At 32.9% G+C, this 16,950-nt stretch overlaps 1 protein-coding gene across 1 annotated transcript in view; it reads left to right on the top strand.

The window, feature by feature from the left end:
* Positions 1 to 988: 988 nt before the first annotated feature.
* emp3a (epithelial membrane protein 3a (MAM blood group)) overlaps positions 989 to 16,950 on the top strand; it is a 49,497-nt gene continuing 33,535 nt past the window's right edge. The window contains exons 1-3 of the mRNA XM_067431556.1: positions 989 to 1,304; positions 3,886 to 3,974; positions 4,563 to 4,665. Of these exons, the coding sequence (XP_067287657.1) occupies positions 3,897 to 3,974; positions 4,563 to 4,665 (181 nt within the window). The 5' untranslated portion in view covers positions 989 to 1,304; positions 3,886 to 3,896. The remainder of the gene's footprint in view (positions 1,305 to 3,885; positions 3,975 to 4,562; positions 4,666 to 16,950) is intronic.

The following is a 16,950-nucleotide window of genomic DNA, read 5'->3' as shown; positions in this document are numbered from 1 at the left end:
AATTAGTATTGTCATCATTTAAAATACAGTAAATTGTTAAACATTTCTTTCTTTACGTGGACCTAATCATATAAAAAATAGATTTAGGTTTTTTGTTGTTGTTGTTCTTTTGTTTTTTAGCCAAATCATCAAATTTTAAGTCTTGTGGTGTCACTGTCTCAAGCATGGTTCAATAAATTACAACTTTAAGAAATGAAAAAGAAAAGCAGTTTAATTTGGTAAAGGACCACATTCAAAGTCATGTAACTGAAGCCAAATGTGAAGCTCATGACATGATGTGCACATGGTAAAATTGTGTCTCAGAATTTTTCAAATATTTAACCACTATTAAAGTGTTAATTTCTGTTGTCACCCATATTTTCGTAATAATTTATGTCACACCATATGACACATTTCAGTAAAATTGATTAAAAAAAATAATAATGAAAAAACACAGTGAAAGACTTCACACTTGGAAGGATTTGTCAACTACCAACATCAGTTTTTCATTGTTTTTAAAATATTCATTTTTTTATTAGGGATGCAAAATGACAAACAAAAACCCATCATTTTAATGGAATGACCCAGATATTAAGAGTGACAGTATTGGATTAAGTTTCCTTTCCTCAAGTAGACAATTTAGCCTATTTATACCAACTCCAAATAAAACCATGCAGGAGAACTAGATAAAAATAGTCCTTTTGGTTGAGCGGAAAGATTGAAACACTTCACAGGGGATTTATGAGTGTGAACTGATGTCTCTCTGGGTGGTCTGTGTTTCCTCCAACAGGAAATAATTGTCCAGATTGCTTTTTAATTGCTTTGTAAACAGCACATGACCATCAATGAATTGAACAAGGCGTGATAATCATTAATAATCATATTATACATTGCATCACATTTATATAGCTGAATCTATACCATATCAGAGCATCACTGGGCTGATTGTTGTGTAATTATGTAACAGACTCTCTCTGGGTTTGGGCGGACACAAACTCATTTTTAGGTTGCAGAAACGAACCGGGGTTTTTTCTGGAGCTGTGAAGGAAACTCCTCCTCTAACCGAGCCTGCATTCCTTCTTGGACCGTTTTTCTCAAACGTGGGAGGCTGTGGAGAGAGTGAGTGTGTGTGTGTGCGTGTGTGTGCGTGTGTGTGTGTGTGTGTGTGTGTGTGTGTGTGTGTGTGTGTGTGTGTGTGTGTGTGTGTGGAGGAGATGAGAGGGGAGGAGAGCAACCAAGAAACAACACAGGACTTCTTGGGGCGAAAGCTTTCAGACGATTTGTTGGTACGAGCACACCAGGCAAGCTGAATTTCTTCAACAACAGTAAGTATTTCCACTCTTAAAAATAATACTTCCAGACTTTTTAGAGACTGATGTTCTATGCATGTTTTGGTGCATAAACAACCTAGAAGATCATCACGTTTAGGCTACTTTAATGCATGACAACCAGTACGCTCACCTTAAGAGCTAAATGTCGCATCAAGAACATTTCAGAAGAACCCTGAAAAACAGTTGTCCAGAACATAGTACCTGCTGAAGATCCTAAGAGTTAAACTATTCGTTCTCTGAGACATTCTTCTGTTTGTTTGTTCGTATATAGAACAATTCTTACAAATCTTAATGTAGAAATAAGATGCAACCAAATGCACTAGATGTTTATGTAATTATTCGTACAAAACAATCCAATATTTGTCCGTTCTGGTTTGTCGGAGCGTCCTGTGTGATGTTTTCATGATTGTAGTTAATGAGCATCTTAGTAAAGTCTTTCATGGCAGACAGAGCGACTAAAGAGAAGAAACTATCCAAATCTTTGGCAGGAACGTATAACGAGCAGCTCCTGGATGTAAACATGGAGAGGTGGGGGCTGGTTTAATGAAAACCATGAGTTAGTTAGAGAATGTTGACTAAATACGTAATCTTACGGCCGCCACAAAGGGCCTCTTGGTCTCTGTTTTTTTGGAAAGTTATTTTCACTGCACAGTGACATAGAAAGTGTGGAATCTTGGGATCTGTTTATGTCGTTCCCAGTCTTCCTAAGCCATCCCAATCCGTCACACAGTCCTTAGTTATGAATGGAAGTTTTGTTCCTCTTATGGATGGAAAAGTCATGGACCGTTTGTGGTATAGCCATGTTTTGCGTCTTGGAAACATTATGATGCAAAAGCGTCTAGCAGTGAGGTGAAAGTTCATTTATAGGTATGATGCTGTCATTACAGCGCATGAATCAAAGTTCACACGCAAGTCCTACATTTTCCCCTGGAAAGATGCTGTCAGCAAATGGCTTCATTTTGATCAAGTAAACTTCCTCATAGCCTCTCCATGAGCCAAGATGAGCTTTCCAGAGAGCCTCTATTTGGCATCATACACAATACCCTTCGAAATATAGCAGTAAGATTTGTTTTTAACATCAATACTGAATGCTCTTCTTTTGAACTTTCTATTCATCAAAGAATTTGGGAAAACCAAATGGTCCCAAACCGATGATAATCAGAAATGCTTCTTGAGCAGCAAATCGTCATATTAGAATGATTTCTGAAGGATTATGTGACACTGAAGACTGGAGTAATGATGATAAATTCAGCTTTGATCACCGGTTGTTTCGCCACAGAATAAAACAATTTAAAAGATAATTGCGACTTTGTATCTTATAATTCTGACCTTTTTTTTCTCGCAATTCAGACTTTATAACATGGAATTGCGACTATATATGCAATTCCAACTTTTTAACTTGCAATTACGATTATATATATATATATATATATATATATATCATATATCACAATTGATTCTGACTTCATAACTCCCAATTGCAAACAAATATTATGCAATTATAATTTTATAACTTGCAAATGCAACTATCTTACAATTCTGACTTAACAACTCACAATTGCAACTGTATGTCTTTTATTTCTGACTTTATATCTTGCAAATGCGATTATAAATCTTTTAATTCTGACTTTATAAATTGCAATTGCGACTATATATTTTGCAATAACTTTATAACTTGCAAATGCAACTATACATCTTGCAATTCCAACTTTATATATAAACTTTGCGACTATATATCTTTTAATTCTGACTTTATAACTTGTAATTGCCACTATATATTATGCAATTATAACTTTACAACTCACAAATGCAACTATATCTCACAAATCTGACTTTATATCTCGCAATTGCAACTATATATCTTTTAATTCTGACTTTATATATCGCAAATGTGATTATCTTTTAATTCTGACTATATCTCGCAATTTCGACTATATCTCACAATTCTGACTTTATAACTCACAATTGCGTCTATATATTATGCAATTATAACTTTATAACTTGCAAATGCAACTATATATCTCACAATTCCAACTTTATAACTCGTAATTGTGACTATATTATGCAATTATAATTGTACTTATTGCAAATGCAACTATATATCTCACAAATCTGACTTTATAACTTGCAATTGCAACTACATATCTTTTAATTCTTACGTTATAACTGGTAATTGTGACTATATATTACGCAATTTTAACTTTATAACTTGAAAATGCAACTACATATCTTGCAATTCCAACTTTTCTAATTTTGTAATTCAGTGGTGTAAACAAGCTTCCATAGAAAACAGTTATTTTCATTAGTAATATTTTTACACAGTGTTACTAACTTTTGCACATGGGATGCATATTCACATCAGATAGAACAGGAGAAAATGCATCTTTCCGTTTTGTTTAATCACATTTAAAGCTGGAGATCAGACACAGACTGTGTTTACATAGAGCTGTCGGCCACATCAGAGGCCTTTTAGACACACTGATAAACGCCCAAATGATTCCTCATTTTCCTTTGTGAGTAAATGAGACTGAGATGGAAGTTCTCAAACAGAACTTTTTTTCCCTTCTACCAACAGGATCCACCAAAATGGCTTTCCTGTTGATGTTTGTGACCGTCCTGCATTTGGTCACCCTGGCCATGCTTTTCATTGCCACCATGGAGAAGGTTAGTCAGAATTCACTTTGACAAACGTTAATACTGCCATAAAGAAACACATCTGCCCTACTGTATGAGCAAATGCATAGTTCAGAGGCCATGTGTGTACTGTTTGTCTTTTTAAATTGTAGTCTGAAGTCTTCTGATGCATATTTGAATGTATATATTATAATGTAAATAATTGGAGATCAAGTGAAGCTCGTTTCCCTAAGGTTATGAAATATTTTAACAAATAAAATTTGAGAAATGCTCATTTTTAAATTGCATCTTCACCTCATTACATCTTTTCAAAAATCAGAATTCTGAGATAAAAAGTAGCAATTATTATTTTTATTTTTTAATTTGTGGTGGAAACAGGCTTCCATATGTTTTTTGACGTCTATGCACACAAAAAACCCTAAATGTTATTTAACATGCAATTTTTAAATATAATTTACTAAATTAAATATACACTTGTATTATTGTCTTGTGTGTTTTATTGTTGTTTTTAGACTTTCTTTCGCATTGTTATTATACTAACCTTTTGTATACCTATACAAATAAAATGTAGTTCTTGTTTTTATTTTTTATTTTTATTTATGTATTATTCTTTTTTAGTCCTGGTGGTCTTGGGGAGACATCGAGAACACGGATCTCTGGTATAAGTGCACTTATGACAACGCCTCAGAAACCTGGTTATGTGCATCTGTCAGCGAGAACGGTGGGTAACTAACACTCATACATGCTGCATGCTCATAATTGAATTAGCTCTTTATATATATATATATACAGTCCCTGACAAAAGTCTTGTCGCAAAAAAAAAAAGTGACAAAAGTGGCAGAAGGTGAATTTTTCAGATGAATCTTCTGTTGAATTACACCACAGTCGCCGCAAATATTGCAGGAGACCTACTGGTGCCCGAATGGATCTGAGATTCACCCAGAAAACAGTGAAGTTTGGTGGCGGAAAAATCATGGTCTGGGGTTACATCCAGTATGGGGGTGTGCGAGAGATCTGCAGGGTGGAAGGCAACATCAATAGTCTAAAATACCAAGAAATCTTAGCTACCTCTTATATTCCCAACCATAAAAGAGGCCAAATTCTGCAGCAGGACGGTGCTCCATCGCATACTTCCATCTCCACATCAAAGTTCCTCAAGGCGAAGAAGATCAAGATGCTCTAGGATTGGCCAGCCCAGTCACCAGACATGAACATCATTGAGCATATGTGGGGTAGGATGAAAGAGGACGCATGGAAGACGAAACCAAAGAATACTGATGAACTCTGGGAGGCATGCAAGACTGCTTTCTTAGCTATTCCTGATGACTTCATCAATAAATTGTATGAATCCTTGCCAAACCGCATGGATGCAGTCCTTCAAGCTCATGGAAGTCATACAAGATATTACATTTGGATCTCACAGCACCACAACTTAATTTGCTGACATATTTTTGTATTTGCAGTAAATTTGTTCAATTTCTGTATAGGCGACAAAACTTTTGTCTTGCCAAAATTTGACCTTTCTGTCTTGATTAAATGATAAATATTTTTTCTGTGAAAACTATTTATTTCAGTGCATTAAACATCATTTGGGAGGGTTTTAGCTTTTCATATGAGCTATTTCTAACACCAATGAATTAATTAAAAGTCAGGTTAATATCAGGTATTTCTAGAAAATAGATAAGCGACAAGACTTTTGTCAGGGACTGTATATATATATATATATATATATATATGTGTGTGTGTGTGTGTATGTGTGTGTGTGTGTGTGTGTGTGTGTGTGTGTGTGTGTGTGTGTGTGTGTGTGTGTGTGTGTGTGTGTGTGTGTGTGTGTGTGTGTGTGTGTGTGTGTGTGTGTGTGTGTGTGTGTGTGTGTGTATGTATGTATGTATGTATGTATATATACACAAAAATGCAAATTATTCAATTATCACAAAGTCAAAATGGACAAAAATTCAAAATTACGACAGTGTTTACTATGACACAAAAGTGCAAATTATTCAATTATCATATGAAGTCAAAATGGACAAAAATTCAAAATTACGACAGTGTATACCAGGGGTCTCTAACCTTTTTTCATTTGAGAGCTACTTTTTAAAAAATGAAAGTCGCCAAGAGCTACTCATGTACTACAATACTTAAAACTCTTAAATAATGCATCATAATTCTCATATTAACAACAATCCAACTGTTTTACAACTGAAAGAGTGTAGTAGATGTTCCAGTAGTCGGTACCAATACCATAAACATTTTACAGTAGTCAGTACCAATTTTGGTACCACAGCAAAATGTTTTTTTTTTTCTTCTTCTTTTTTTTACTATTTAAAAAAAATCAATAAAATTTTAAATGTTTATTATTTATGATGATAATTATTATAAGTAAATCATACATTTAAAGGCCGTATGCTATTTAAAAAGTGATAATTGTTTATGCATAAAATATCAAGTGAAAAATAAGGAACCATCTAGGCATAATTATTATTATTAGTAGAGACGTATTATTATTACGGTCACAATTCACCAGTGTGAGTGCCCGTGATCACCACCAGAGGGCACTCCACCCCGGACTGTCACTCCATCACAAACTACATTACCCATAATCCTTGGAATCATTAGCACTCACTGTTTACACCTGTGTCTCATCACCTCATTACCTCTGCCTATATATACCTTGTTCACTCTGTCATTCATTGTGAAGACTTGTCATGGAGGAGGATCGTGACATTTCCACTGCACCTGCCGTGCCTGTGTCCTCAGGCAAGATGGCCGCCGAGCCAGTGTCCTCTGACAAAATGGCCACCGAACCTGTATCTTTGGACAGGATGGCTGCTGAGCCAGTGTCCTCTGACAACATGGCCGCCGAGCCAGTGTCCTCTGACAAAATGGCAGCCGAAGCTGTGTCTTTGGACAAGATGGAAACCACTCCAGAACCTTCAGCCATCATGAACATCAATGCAGAGTTCCGGGTTGTCATAAACGGCACACATGAGTGCGTCCAAGTGGCATCCCTAGATCAGCGCCATCCATCCCACAGGCCTCTGCGCTCTCAGACCTTCCAGAGCCTGGTGTCTTCTCAGCAGACCTTCCAGAGCCTGGTGTCGTCTCAGCAGACCTTCCAGAGCCTGGTGTCGTCTCAGCGGACCTTCCAGAGCCTGGTGTCGTCTCAGAGGACCTTCCAGAGCCTGGTGTCGTCTCAGCGGACCTTCCAGAGCCTGGTGTCGTCTCAGCGGACCTTCCAGAGCCTGGTGTCGTCTCAGAGGACCTTTCAGAGCCTGGTGTCGTCTCAGCGGACCTTTCAGAGCCTGGTGTCGTCTCAGCAGACCTTCCAGAGCCTCGTTTCATCTCAGCAGAACCTCCAGCCACTGATCAAAGGCCAGAGAGGGCTCCGGCCCGTGTCCCGAGTCCAGAGAGGGCTCCGCCTCCTGCCCCGAGTCCAGAGAGGGCTCCGCCTCCTGCTCCGAGTCCAGAGGGGACTCTGGCTGGACCACCTGCTCTGCCTGCCCCGCCGTGGGGGTCCTCAACCTCACCTGCGCTGCTGTGGTGGTCATCTGCTCCACCGTGGGGGTCTTCAAGACCGTCTGCCTTGCTGTGGTGGTAGTCTGCTCCACCGTGGGGGGTCTTCAAGACCGCCGGCTCCGTTCCGGTCGCCTGCACCACCCTGGTTATCTGTGTGGTCTGCGCCACCCTGGTCATCTGCCCGGTCTGCGCCACCCTGGTCATCTCCCCGGCCAGCTCCATTCTGGCCTCCTGCTCTGCCTGAATCTCCAGGCTGTCTTCCACTACATGGGCCTGGCCCTCCATCCCGCACCCGGGTCCGCCTCCACTCCACCTCCCTCCTGGACAATTTTAGGAGCGTCTGGAAGCCGCTCTTTTGAGGGGGGGCTATGTCACAATTCACCAGTGTGAGTGCCCGTGATCACCACCAGAGGGCACTCCACCCCGGACTGTCACTCCATCACAAACTAAAAAAATTACCCATAATCCTTGGATTCATTAGCAGCACACACTGTTTACACCTGTGTCTCATCACCTCATTACCTCTGCCTATATATACCTTGTTCACTCTGTCATTCATTGCGACGTCTTGTTTAGTGTCACAACTGCATTTCTGAGCGTTTCCCTGGTTTCATGTATCTTGGTCTTTGATTTCTTGCCTTCTCCGTGGATTACCCTTTTGCCTGTTCCTTCTGTTTTGTTTGCCTTTTCGGACTGATTTCCTGTTATGACCTTTTGCCTGTTCTATGGACTACGACTTTGGATTACCCTTTAACAGAGGTGGTAAAAGTACTCAAAAGTTATACTCGAGTGAAAGTATACCTAAATAAAAAAATACTCCAGTAAAAGTAGAAAGTCCTACTTTTTACAAAAGTGCAAATTATTCAATTATCACGAAGTCAAAATGGACAAAAATTCAAAATTACGACAGTGTATACTATGACACAAAAGTGCAAATTATTCAATTATCACATTAAGTCAAAATGGAAAAAAATTCAAAATTACGACAGTGTATACTATGACACAAAAGTGCAAATTATTCAATTATCACGAAGTCAAAATGGACAAAAATTCAAAATTACAACAGTGTATACTATGACATAAAAGTGCAAATTATTCAATTATCACATGAAGTCAAAATGGACAAAAATTCAAAATTACGACAGTGTATACTATGACATAAAAGTGCACATTATTCAATTATCACATGAAGTCAAAATGGACAAAAATTCAAAATTACGACAGTGTATACTATGACATAAAAGTGCAAATTATTCAATTATTACATGAAGTCAAAATGGACAAAAATTCAAAATTACGACAGTGTATACTATAACACTAAAGTGCAAATTTATTCAATTATCACATGAAGTCAAAATGGACAAAAATTCAAAATTACAACAGTGTATACTATGACACAAAAGTGCAAATTATTCAATTATCACATGAAGTCAAAATGGACAAAAATTCTAAATGACGACAGTGTATACTATGACATAAAAGTGCAAATTTATTCAATTATCACATGAAGTCAAAATGGACAAAAATTCAAAATTACGACAGTGTATACTATGACACTAAAGTGCAAATTTATTCAATTATCACATGAAGTCAAAATGGACAAAAATTCAAAATGACAACAGTGTATACTATGACATAAAAGTGCAAATTATTCAATTATCACATGAAGTCAAAATGGACAAAAATTCAAAATTACGACAGTGTATACTATGACATAAAAGTGCAAATTATTCAATTATCACATGAAGTCAAAATGGACAAAAATTCAAAATTACGACAGTGTATACTATGACACAAAAGTGCAAATTTATTCAATTATCACATGAAGTCAAAATGGACAAAAATTCAAAATTACAACAGTGTTTACTATGACACAAAAGTGCAAATTATTCAATTATCACATGAAGTCAAAATGGACAAAAATTCAAAATTACAACAGTGTATACTATGACATAAAAGTGCAAATTATTCAATTATCACATGAAGTCAAAATGGACAAAAATTCAAAATTACGACAGTGTATACTATGACACAAAAGTGCAAATTATTCAATTATCACATGAAGTCAAAATGGACAAAAATTCAAAATTACAACAGTATATACTATGACACAAAAGTGCAAATTATTCAATTATCACATGAAGTCAAAATGGACAAAAATTCAAAATTACGACAGTGTATACTATGACACAAAAGTGCAAATTATTTAATTATCACATGAAGTCAAAATGGACAAAAATTCAAAATTACGACAGTGTATACTATGACACAAAAGTGCAAATTTATTCAATTATCACATGAAGTCAAAATGGACAAAAATTCAAAATTACGACAGTGTATACTATGACACAAAAGTGCAAATTTATTCAATTATCACATGAAGTCAAAATGGACAAAAATTCAAAATTACGACAGTGTATACTATGACATAAGTGCAAATTATTCAATTATCACATGAAGTCAAAATGGACAAAAATTCAAAATTACGACAGTGTATACTATGCCATAAAAGTGCAAATTATTCAATTATCACATGAAGTCAAAATGGACAAAAATTCAAAATGACGACAGTGTATACTATGACACAAAAGTGCAAATTTATTCAATTATCACATGAAGTCAAAATGGACAAAAATTCAAAATGACGACAGTGTATACTATGACACAAAAGTGCAAATTATTCAATTATCACATGAAGTCAAAATGGACAAAAATTCAAAATGACGACAGTGTATACTATGCCATAAAAGTGCAAATTATTCAATTATCACATGAAGTCAAAATGGACAAAAATTCAAAATGACGACAGTGTATACTATGACACAAAAGTGCAAATTTATTCAATTATCACATGAAGTCAAAATGGACAAAAATTCAAAATGACGACAGTGTATACTATGACACAAAAGTGCAAATTATTCAATTATCACATGAAGTCAAAATGGACAAAAATTCAAAATTACGACAGTGTATACTATGACACAAAAGTGCAAATTATTCAATTATCACATGAAGTCAAAATGGACAAAAATTCAAAATGACGACTGTATACTATGACACAAAAGTGCAAATTTATTCAATTATCACATGAAGTCAAAATGGACAAAAATTCAAAATTACGACAGTGTATACTATGACACAAAAGTGCAAATTTATTCAATTATCACATGAAGTCAAAATGGACAAAAATTCAAAATGACGACTGTATACTATGACACAAAAGTGCAAATTTATTCAATTATCACATGAAGTCAAAATGGACAAAAATTCAAAATGACGACAGTGTATACTATGACACAAAAGTGCAAATTATTCAATTATCACATGAAGTCAAAATGGACAAAAATTCAAAATTACGACAGTGTATACTATGACACAAAAGTGCAAATTATTCAATTATCACATGAAGTCAAAATGGACAAAAATTCAAAATGACGACTGTATACTATGACACAAAAGTGCAAATTTATTCAATTATCACATGAAGTAAAAATGGACAAAAATTCAAAATTACGACAGTGTATACTATGACACAAAAGTGCAAATTTATTCAATTATCACATGAAGTCAAAATGGACAAAAATTCAAAATTACGACAGTGTATACTATGACACAAAAGTGCAAATTTATTCAATTATCACATGAAGTCAAAATGGACAAAAATTCAAAATTACGACAGTGTATACTATGACATAAAAGTGCACATTATTCAATTATCACATGAAGTCAAAATGGACAAAAATTCAAAATTACAACAGTGTATACTATGACACAAAAGTGCAAATTATTCAATTATCACATGAAGTCAAAATGGACAAAAATTCAAAATTACAACAGTGTATACTATGACATAAAAGTGCAAATTATTCAATTATCACATGAAGTCAAAATGGACAAAAATTCTAAATTACAACAGTGTATACTATGACACAAAAGTGCAAATTATTTAATTATCACATGAAGTCAAAATGGACAAAAATTCAAAATTACGACAGTGTATACTTTGACACAAAAGTGCAAATTATTTAATTATCACATGAAGTCAAAATGGACAAAAATTCAAAATTACGACAGTGTATACTATGACACAAAAGTGCAAATTTATTCAATTATCACATGAAGTCAAAATGGACAAAAATTCAAAATTACGACAGTGTATACTATGACATAAAAGTGCACATTATTCAATTATCACATGAAGTCAAAATGGACAAAAATTCAAAATTACAACAGTGTATACTATGACACAAAAGTGCAAATTATTCAATTATCACATGAAGTCAAAATGGACAAAAATTCAAAATTACGACAGTGTATACTATGACATAAAAGTGCAAATTATTCAATTATCACATGAAGTCAAAATGGACAAAAATTCAAAATTACAACAGTGTATACTATGACACAAAAGTGCAAATTATTCAATTATCACATGAAGTCAAAATGGACAAAAATTCAAAATTACGACAGTGTATACTATGACATAAAAGTGCAAATTATTCAATTATCACATGAAGTCACAATGGACAAAAATTCAAAATTACGACAGTGTATACTATGACATAAGTGCAAATTATTCAATTATCACATGAAGTCAAAATGGACAAAAATTCAAAATTACGACAGTGTATACTATGACATAAAAGTGCAAATTATTCAATTATCACATGAAGTCAAAATGGACAAAAATTCAAAATTACAACAGTGTATACTATGACACAAAAGTGCAAATTTATTCAATTATCACATGAAGTCAAAATGGACAAAAATTCAAAATTACAACAGTGTACACTATGACACAAAAGTGCAAATTATTCAATTATCACGAAGTCAAAATGGACAAAAATTCAAAATTACAACAGTGTATACTATGACACAAAAGTGCAAATTATTCAATTATCACGAAGTCAAAATGGACAAAAATTCAAAATTACGACAGTGTATACTATGACATAAAAGTGCAAATTATTCAATTATCACGAAGTCAAAATGGACAAAAATTCAAAATTACGACAGTGTATACTATGACATAAAAGTGCAAATTATTCAATTATCACATGAAGTCAAAATGGACAAAAATTCAAAATTACAACAGTGTATACTATGACACAAAAGTGCAAATTATTCAATTATCACATGAAGTCAAAAAGGACAAAAATTCAAAATTACAACAGTGTATACTATGACATAAAAGTGCAAATTATTCAATTATCACATGAAGTCAAAATGGATAAAAATTCAAAATTACAACAGTGTATACTATGACATAAAAGTGCAAATTATTCAATTATCACATGAAGTCAAAATGGACAAAAATTCAAAATTACGACAGTGTATACTATGACATAAAAGTGCACATTATTCAATTATCACATGAAGTCAAAATGGACAAAAATTCAAAATTACAACAGTGTATACTATGACACAAAAGTGCAAATTATTCAATTATCACATGAAGTCAAAATGGACAAAAATTCAAAATTACGACAGTGTATACTATGACATAAAAGTGCAAATTATTCAATTATCACATGAAGTCAAAATGGACAAATTCAAAATGACGACAGTGTATACTATGACATAAGTGCAAATTATTCAATTATCACATGAAGTCAAAATGGACAAAAATTCAAAATTACGACAGTGTATACTATGACATAAAAGTGCAAATTATTCAATTATCACATGAAGTCAAAATGGACAAAAATTCAAAATGACGACAGTGTATACTATGACACAAAAGTGCAAATTTATTCAATTATCACATGAAGTCAAAATGGACAAAAATTCAAAATGACGACAGTGTATACTATGACACAAAAGTGCAAATTATTCAATTATCACATGAAGTCAAAATGGACAAAAATTCAAAATTACGACAGTGTATACTATGACACAAAAGTGCAAATTATTCAATTATCACATGAAGTCAAAATGGACAAAAATTCAAAATGACGACAGTGTATACTATGACACAAAAGTGCAAATTTATTCAATTATCACATGAAGTCAAAATGGACAAAAATTCAAAATTACGACAGTGTATACTATGACACAAAAGTGCAAATTATTCAATTATCACATGAAGTCAAAATGGACAAAAATTCAAAATTATGACAGTGTATACTATGACACAAAAGTGCAAATTTATTCAATTATCACATGAAGTCAAAATGGACAAAAATTCAAAATTACAACAGTGTATACTATGACACAAAAGTGCAAATTATTCAATTATCACGAAGTCAAAATGGACAAAAATTCAAAATTACGACAGTGTATACTATGACATAAAAGTGCAAATTATTAAATTATCACGAAGTCAAAATGGACAAAAATTCAAAATTACGACAGTGTATACTATGACATAAAAGTGCAAATTATTCAATTATCACATGAAGTCAAAATGGACAAAAATTCAAAATTACGACAGTGTATACTATGACATAAAAGTGCAAATTATTCAATTATCACATGAAGTCAAAATGGACAAAAATTCAAAATTACGAAAGTGTATACTATGACACAAAAGTGCAAATTTATTCAATTATCACATGAAGTCAAAATGGACAAAAATTCAAAATTACAACAGTGTATACTATGACACAAAAGTGCAAATTATTCAATTATCACATGAAGTCAAAATGGACAAAAATTCAAAATTACGACAGTGTATACTATGACACAAAATGTGCAAATTTATTCAATTATCACATGAAGTCAAAATGGACAAAAATTCAAAATTACAACAGTGTATACTATGACACAAAAGTGCAAATTATTCAACTATCACATGAAGTCAAAATGGACAAAAATTCAAAATGACGACAGTGTATACTATGACATAAAAGTGCAAATTATTCAATTATCACATGAAGTCAAAATGGACAAAAATTCAAAATTACGACAGTGTATACTATGACACAAAAGTGCAAATTTATTCAATTATCACATGAAGTCAAAATGGACAAAAATTCAAAATTACGACAGTGTATACTATGACACAAAAGTGCAAATTATTCAATTATCACGAAGTCAAAATGGACAAAAATTCAAAATTACGACAGTGTATACTATGACATAAGTGCAAATTATTCAATTATCACATGAAGTCAAAATGGACAAAAATTCAAAAGTACGACAGTGTATACTATGACATAAAAGTGCAAATTATTCAATTATCACATGAAGTCAAAATGGACAAAAATTCAAAATGACGACAGTGTATACTATGACACAAAAGTGCAAATTATTCAATTATCACATGAAGTCAAAATGGACAAAAATTCAAAATGACGACAGTGTATACTATGCCATAAAAGTGCAAATTATTCAATTATCACATGAAGTCAAAATGGACAAAAATTCAAAATGACGACAGTGTATACTATGACACAAAAGTGCAAATTTATTCAATTATCACATGAAGTCAAAATGGACAAAAATTCAAAATGACGACAGTGTATACTATGACACAAAAGTGCAAATTATTCAATTATCACATGAAGTCAAAATGGACAAAAATTCAAAATTACGACAGTGTATACTATGACACAAAAGTGCAAATTATTCAATTATCACATGAAGTCAAAATGGACAAAAATTCAAAATGACGACTGTATACTATGACACAAAAGTGCAAATTTATTCAATTATCACATGAAGTCAAAATGGACAAAAATTCAAAATTACGACAGTGTATACTATGACACAAAAGTGCAAATTTATTCAATTATCACATGAAGTCAAAATGGACAAAAATTCAAAATTACGACAGTGTATACTATGACACAAAAGTGCAAATTTATTCAATTATCACATGAAGTCAAAATGGACAAAAATTCAAAATGACGACAGTGTATACTATGACACAAAAGTGCAAATTATTCAATTATCACATGAAGTCAAAATGGACAAAAATTCAAAATTACGACAGTGTATACTATGACACAAAAGTGCAAATTATTCAATTATCACATGAAGTCAAAATGGACAAAAATTCAAAATGACGACTGTATACTATGACACAAAAGTGCAAATTTATTCAATTATCACATGAAGTAAAAATGGACAAAAATTCAAAATTACGACAGTGTATACTATGACACAAAAGTGCAAATTTATTCAATTATCACATGAAGTCAAAATGGACAAAAATTCAAAATTACGACAGTGTATACTATGACACAAAAGTGCAAATTTATTCAATTATCACATGAAGTCAAAATGGACAAAAATTCAAAATTACGACAGTGTATACTATGACATAAAAGTGCACATTATTCAATTATCACATGAAGTCAAAATGGACAAAAATTCAAAATTACAACAGTGTATACTATGACACAAAAGTGCAAATTATTCAATTATCACATGAAGTCAAAATGGACAAAAATTCAAAATTACAACAGTGTATACTATGACACAAAAGTGCAAATTATTTAATTATCACATGAAGTCAAAATGGACAAAAATTCAAAATTACGACAGTGTATACTTTGACACAAAAGTGCAAATTATTTAATTATCACATGAAGTCAAAATGGACAAAAATTCAAAATTACGACAGTGTATACTATGACACAAAAGTGCAAATTTATTCAATTATCACATGAAGTCAAAATGGACAAAAATTCAAAATTACGACAGTGTATACTATGACATAAAAGTGCACATTATTCAATTATCACATGAAGTCAAAATGGACAAAAATTCAAAATTACAACAGTGTATACTATGACACAAAAGTGCAAATTATTCAATTATCACATGAAGTCAAAATGGACAAAAATTCAAAATTACGACAGTGTATACTATGACATAAAAGTGCAAATTATTCAATTATCACATGAAGTCAAAATGGACAAAAATTCAAAATTACAACAGTGTATACTATGACACAAAAGTGCAAATTATTCAATTATCACATGAAGTCAAAATGGACAAAAATTCAAAATTACGACAGTGTATACTATGACATAAAAGTGCAAATTATTCAATTATCACATGAAGTCACAATGGACAAAAATTCAAAATTACGACAGTGTATACTATGACATAAGTGCAAATTATTCAATTATCACATGAAGTCAAAATGGACAAAAATTCAAAATTACGACAGTGTATACTATGACATAAAAGTGCAAATTATTCAATTATCACATGAAGTCAAAATGGACAAAAATTCAAAATTACAACAGTGTATACTATGACACAAAAGTGCAAATTTATTCAATTATCACATGAAGTCAAAATGGACAAAAATTCAAAATTACAACAGTGTACACTATGACACAAAAGTGCAAATTATTCAATTATCACGAAGTCAAAATGGACAAAAATTCAAAATTACAACAGTGTATACTATGACACAAAAGTGCAAATTATTCAATTATCACGAAGTCAAAATGGACAAAAATTCAAAATTACGACAGTGTATACTATGACATAAAAGTGCAAATTATTCAATTATCACGAAGTCAAAATGGAC

The sequence above is a fragment of the Pseudorasbora parva genome, chromosome 22 (assembly GCF_024679245.1).
Source record: "Pseudorasbora parva isolate DD20220531a chromosome 22, ASM2467924v1, whole genome shotgun sequence".
Classification (NCBI taxonomy): Eukaryota; Metazoa; Chordata; class Actinopteri; order Cypriniformes; family Gobionidae; genus Pseudorasbora; species Pseudorasbora parva.
Note: the sequence above shows the minus strand (reverse complement) of the source record. Positions and strands in the feature narration are given on the sequence as shown.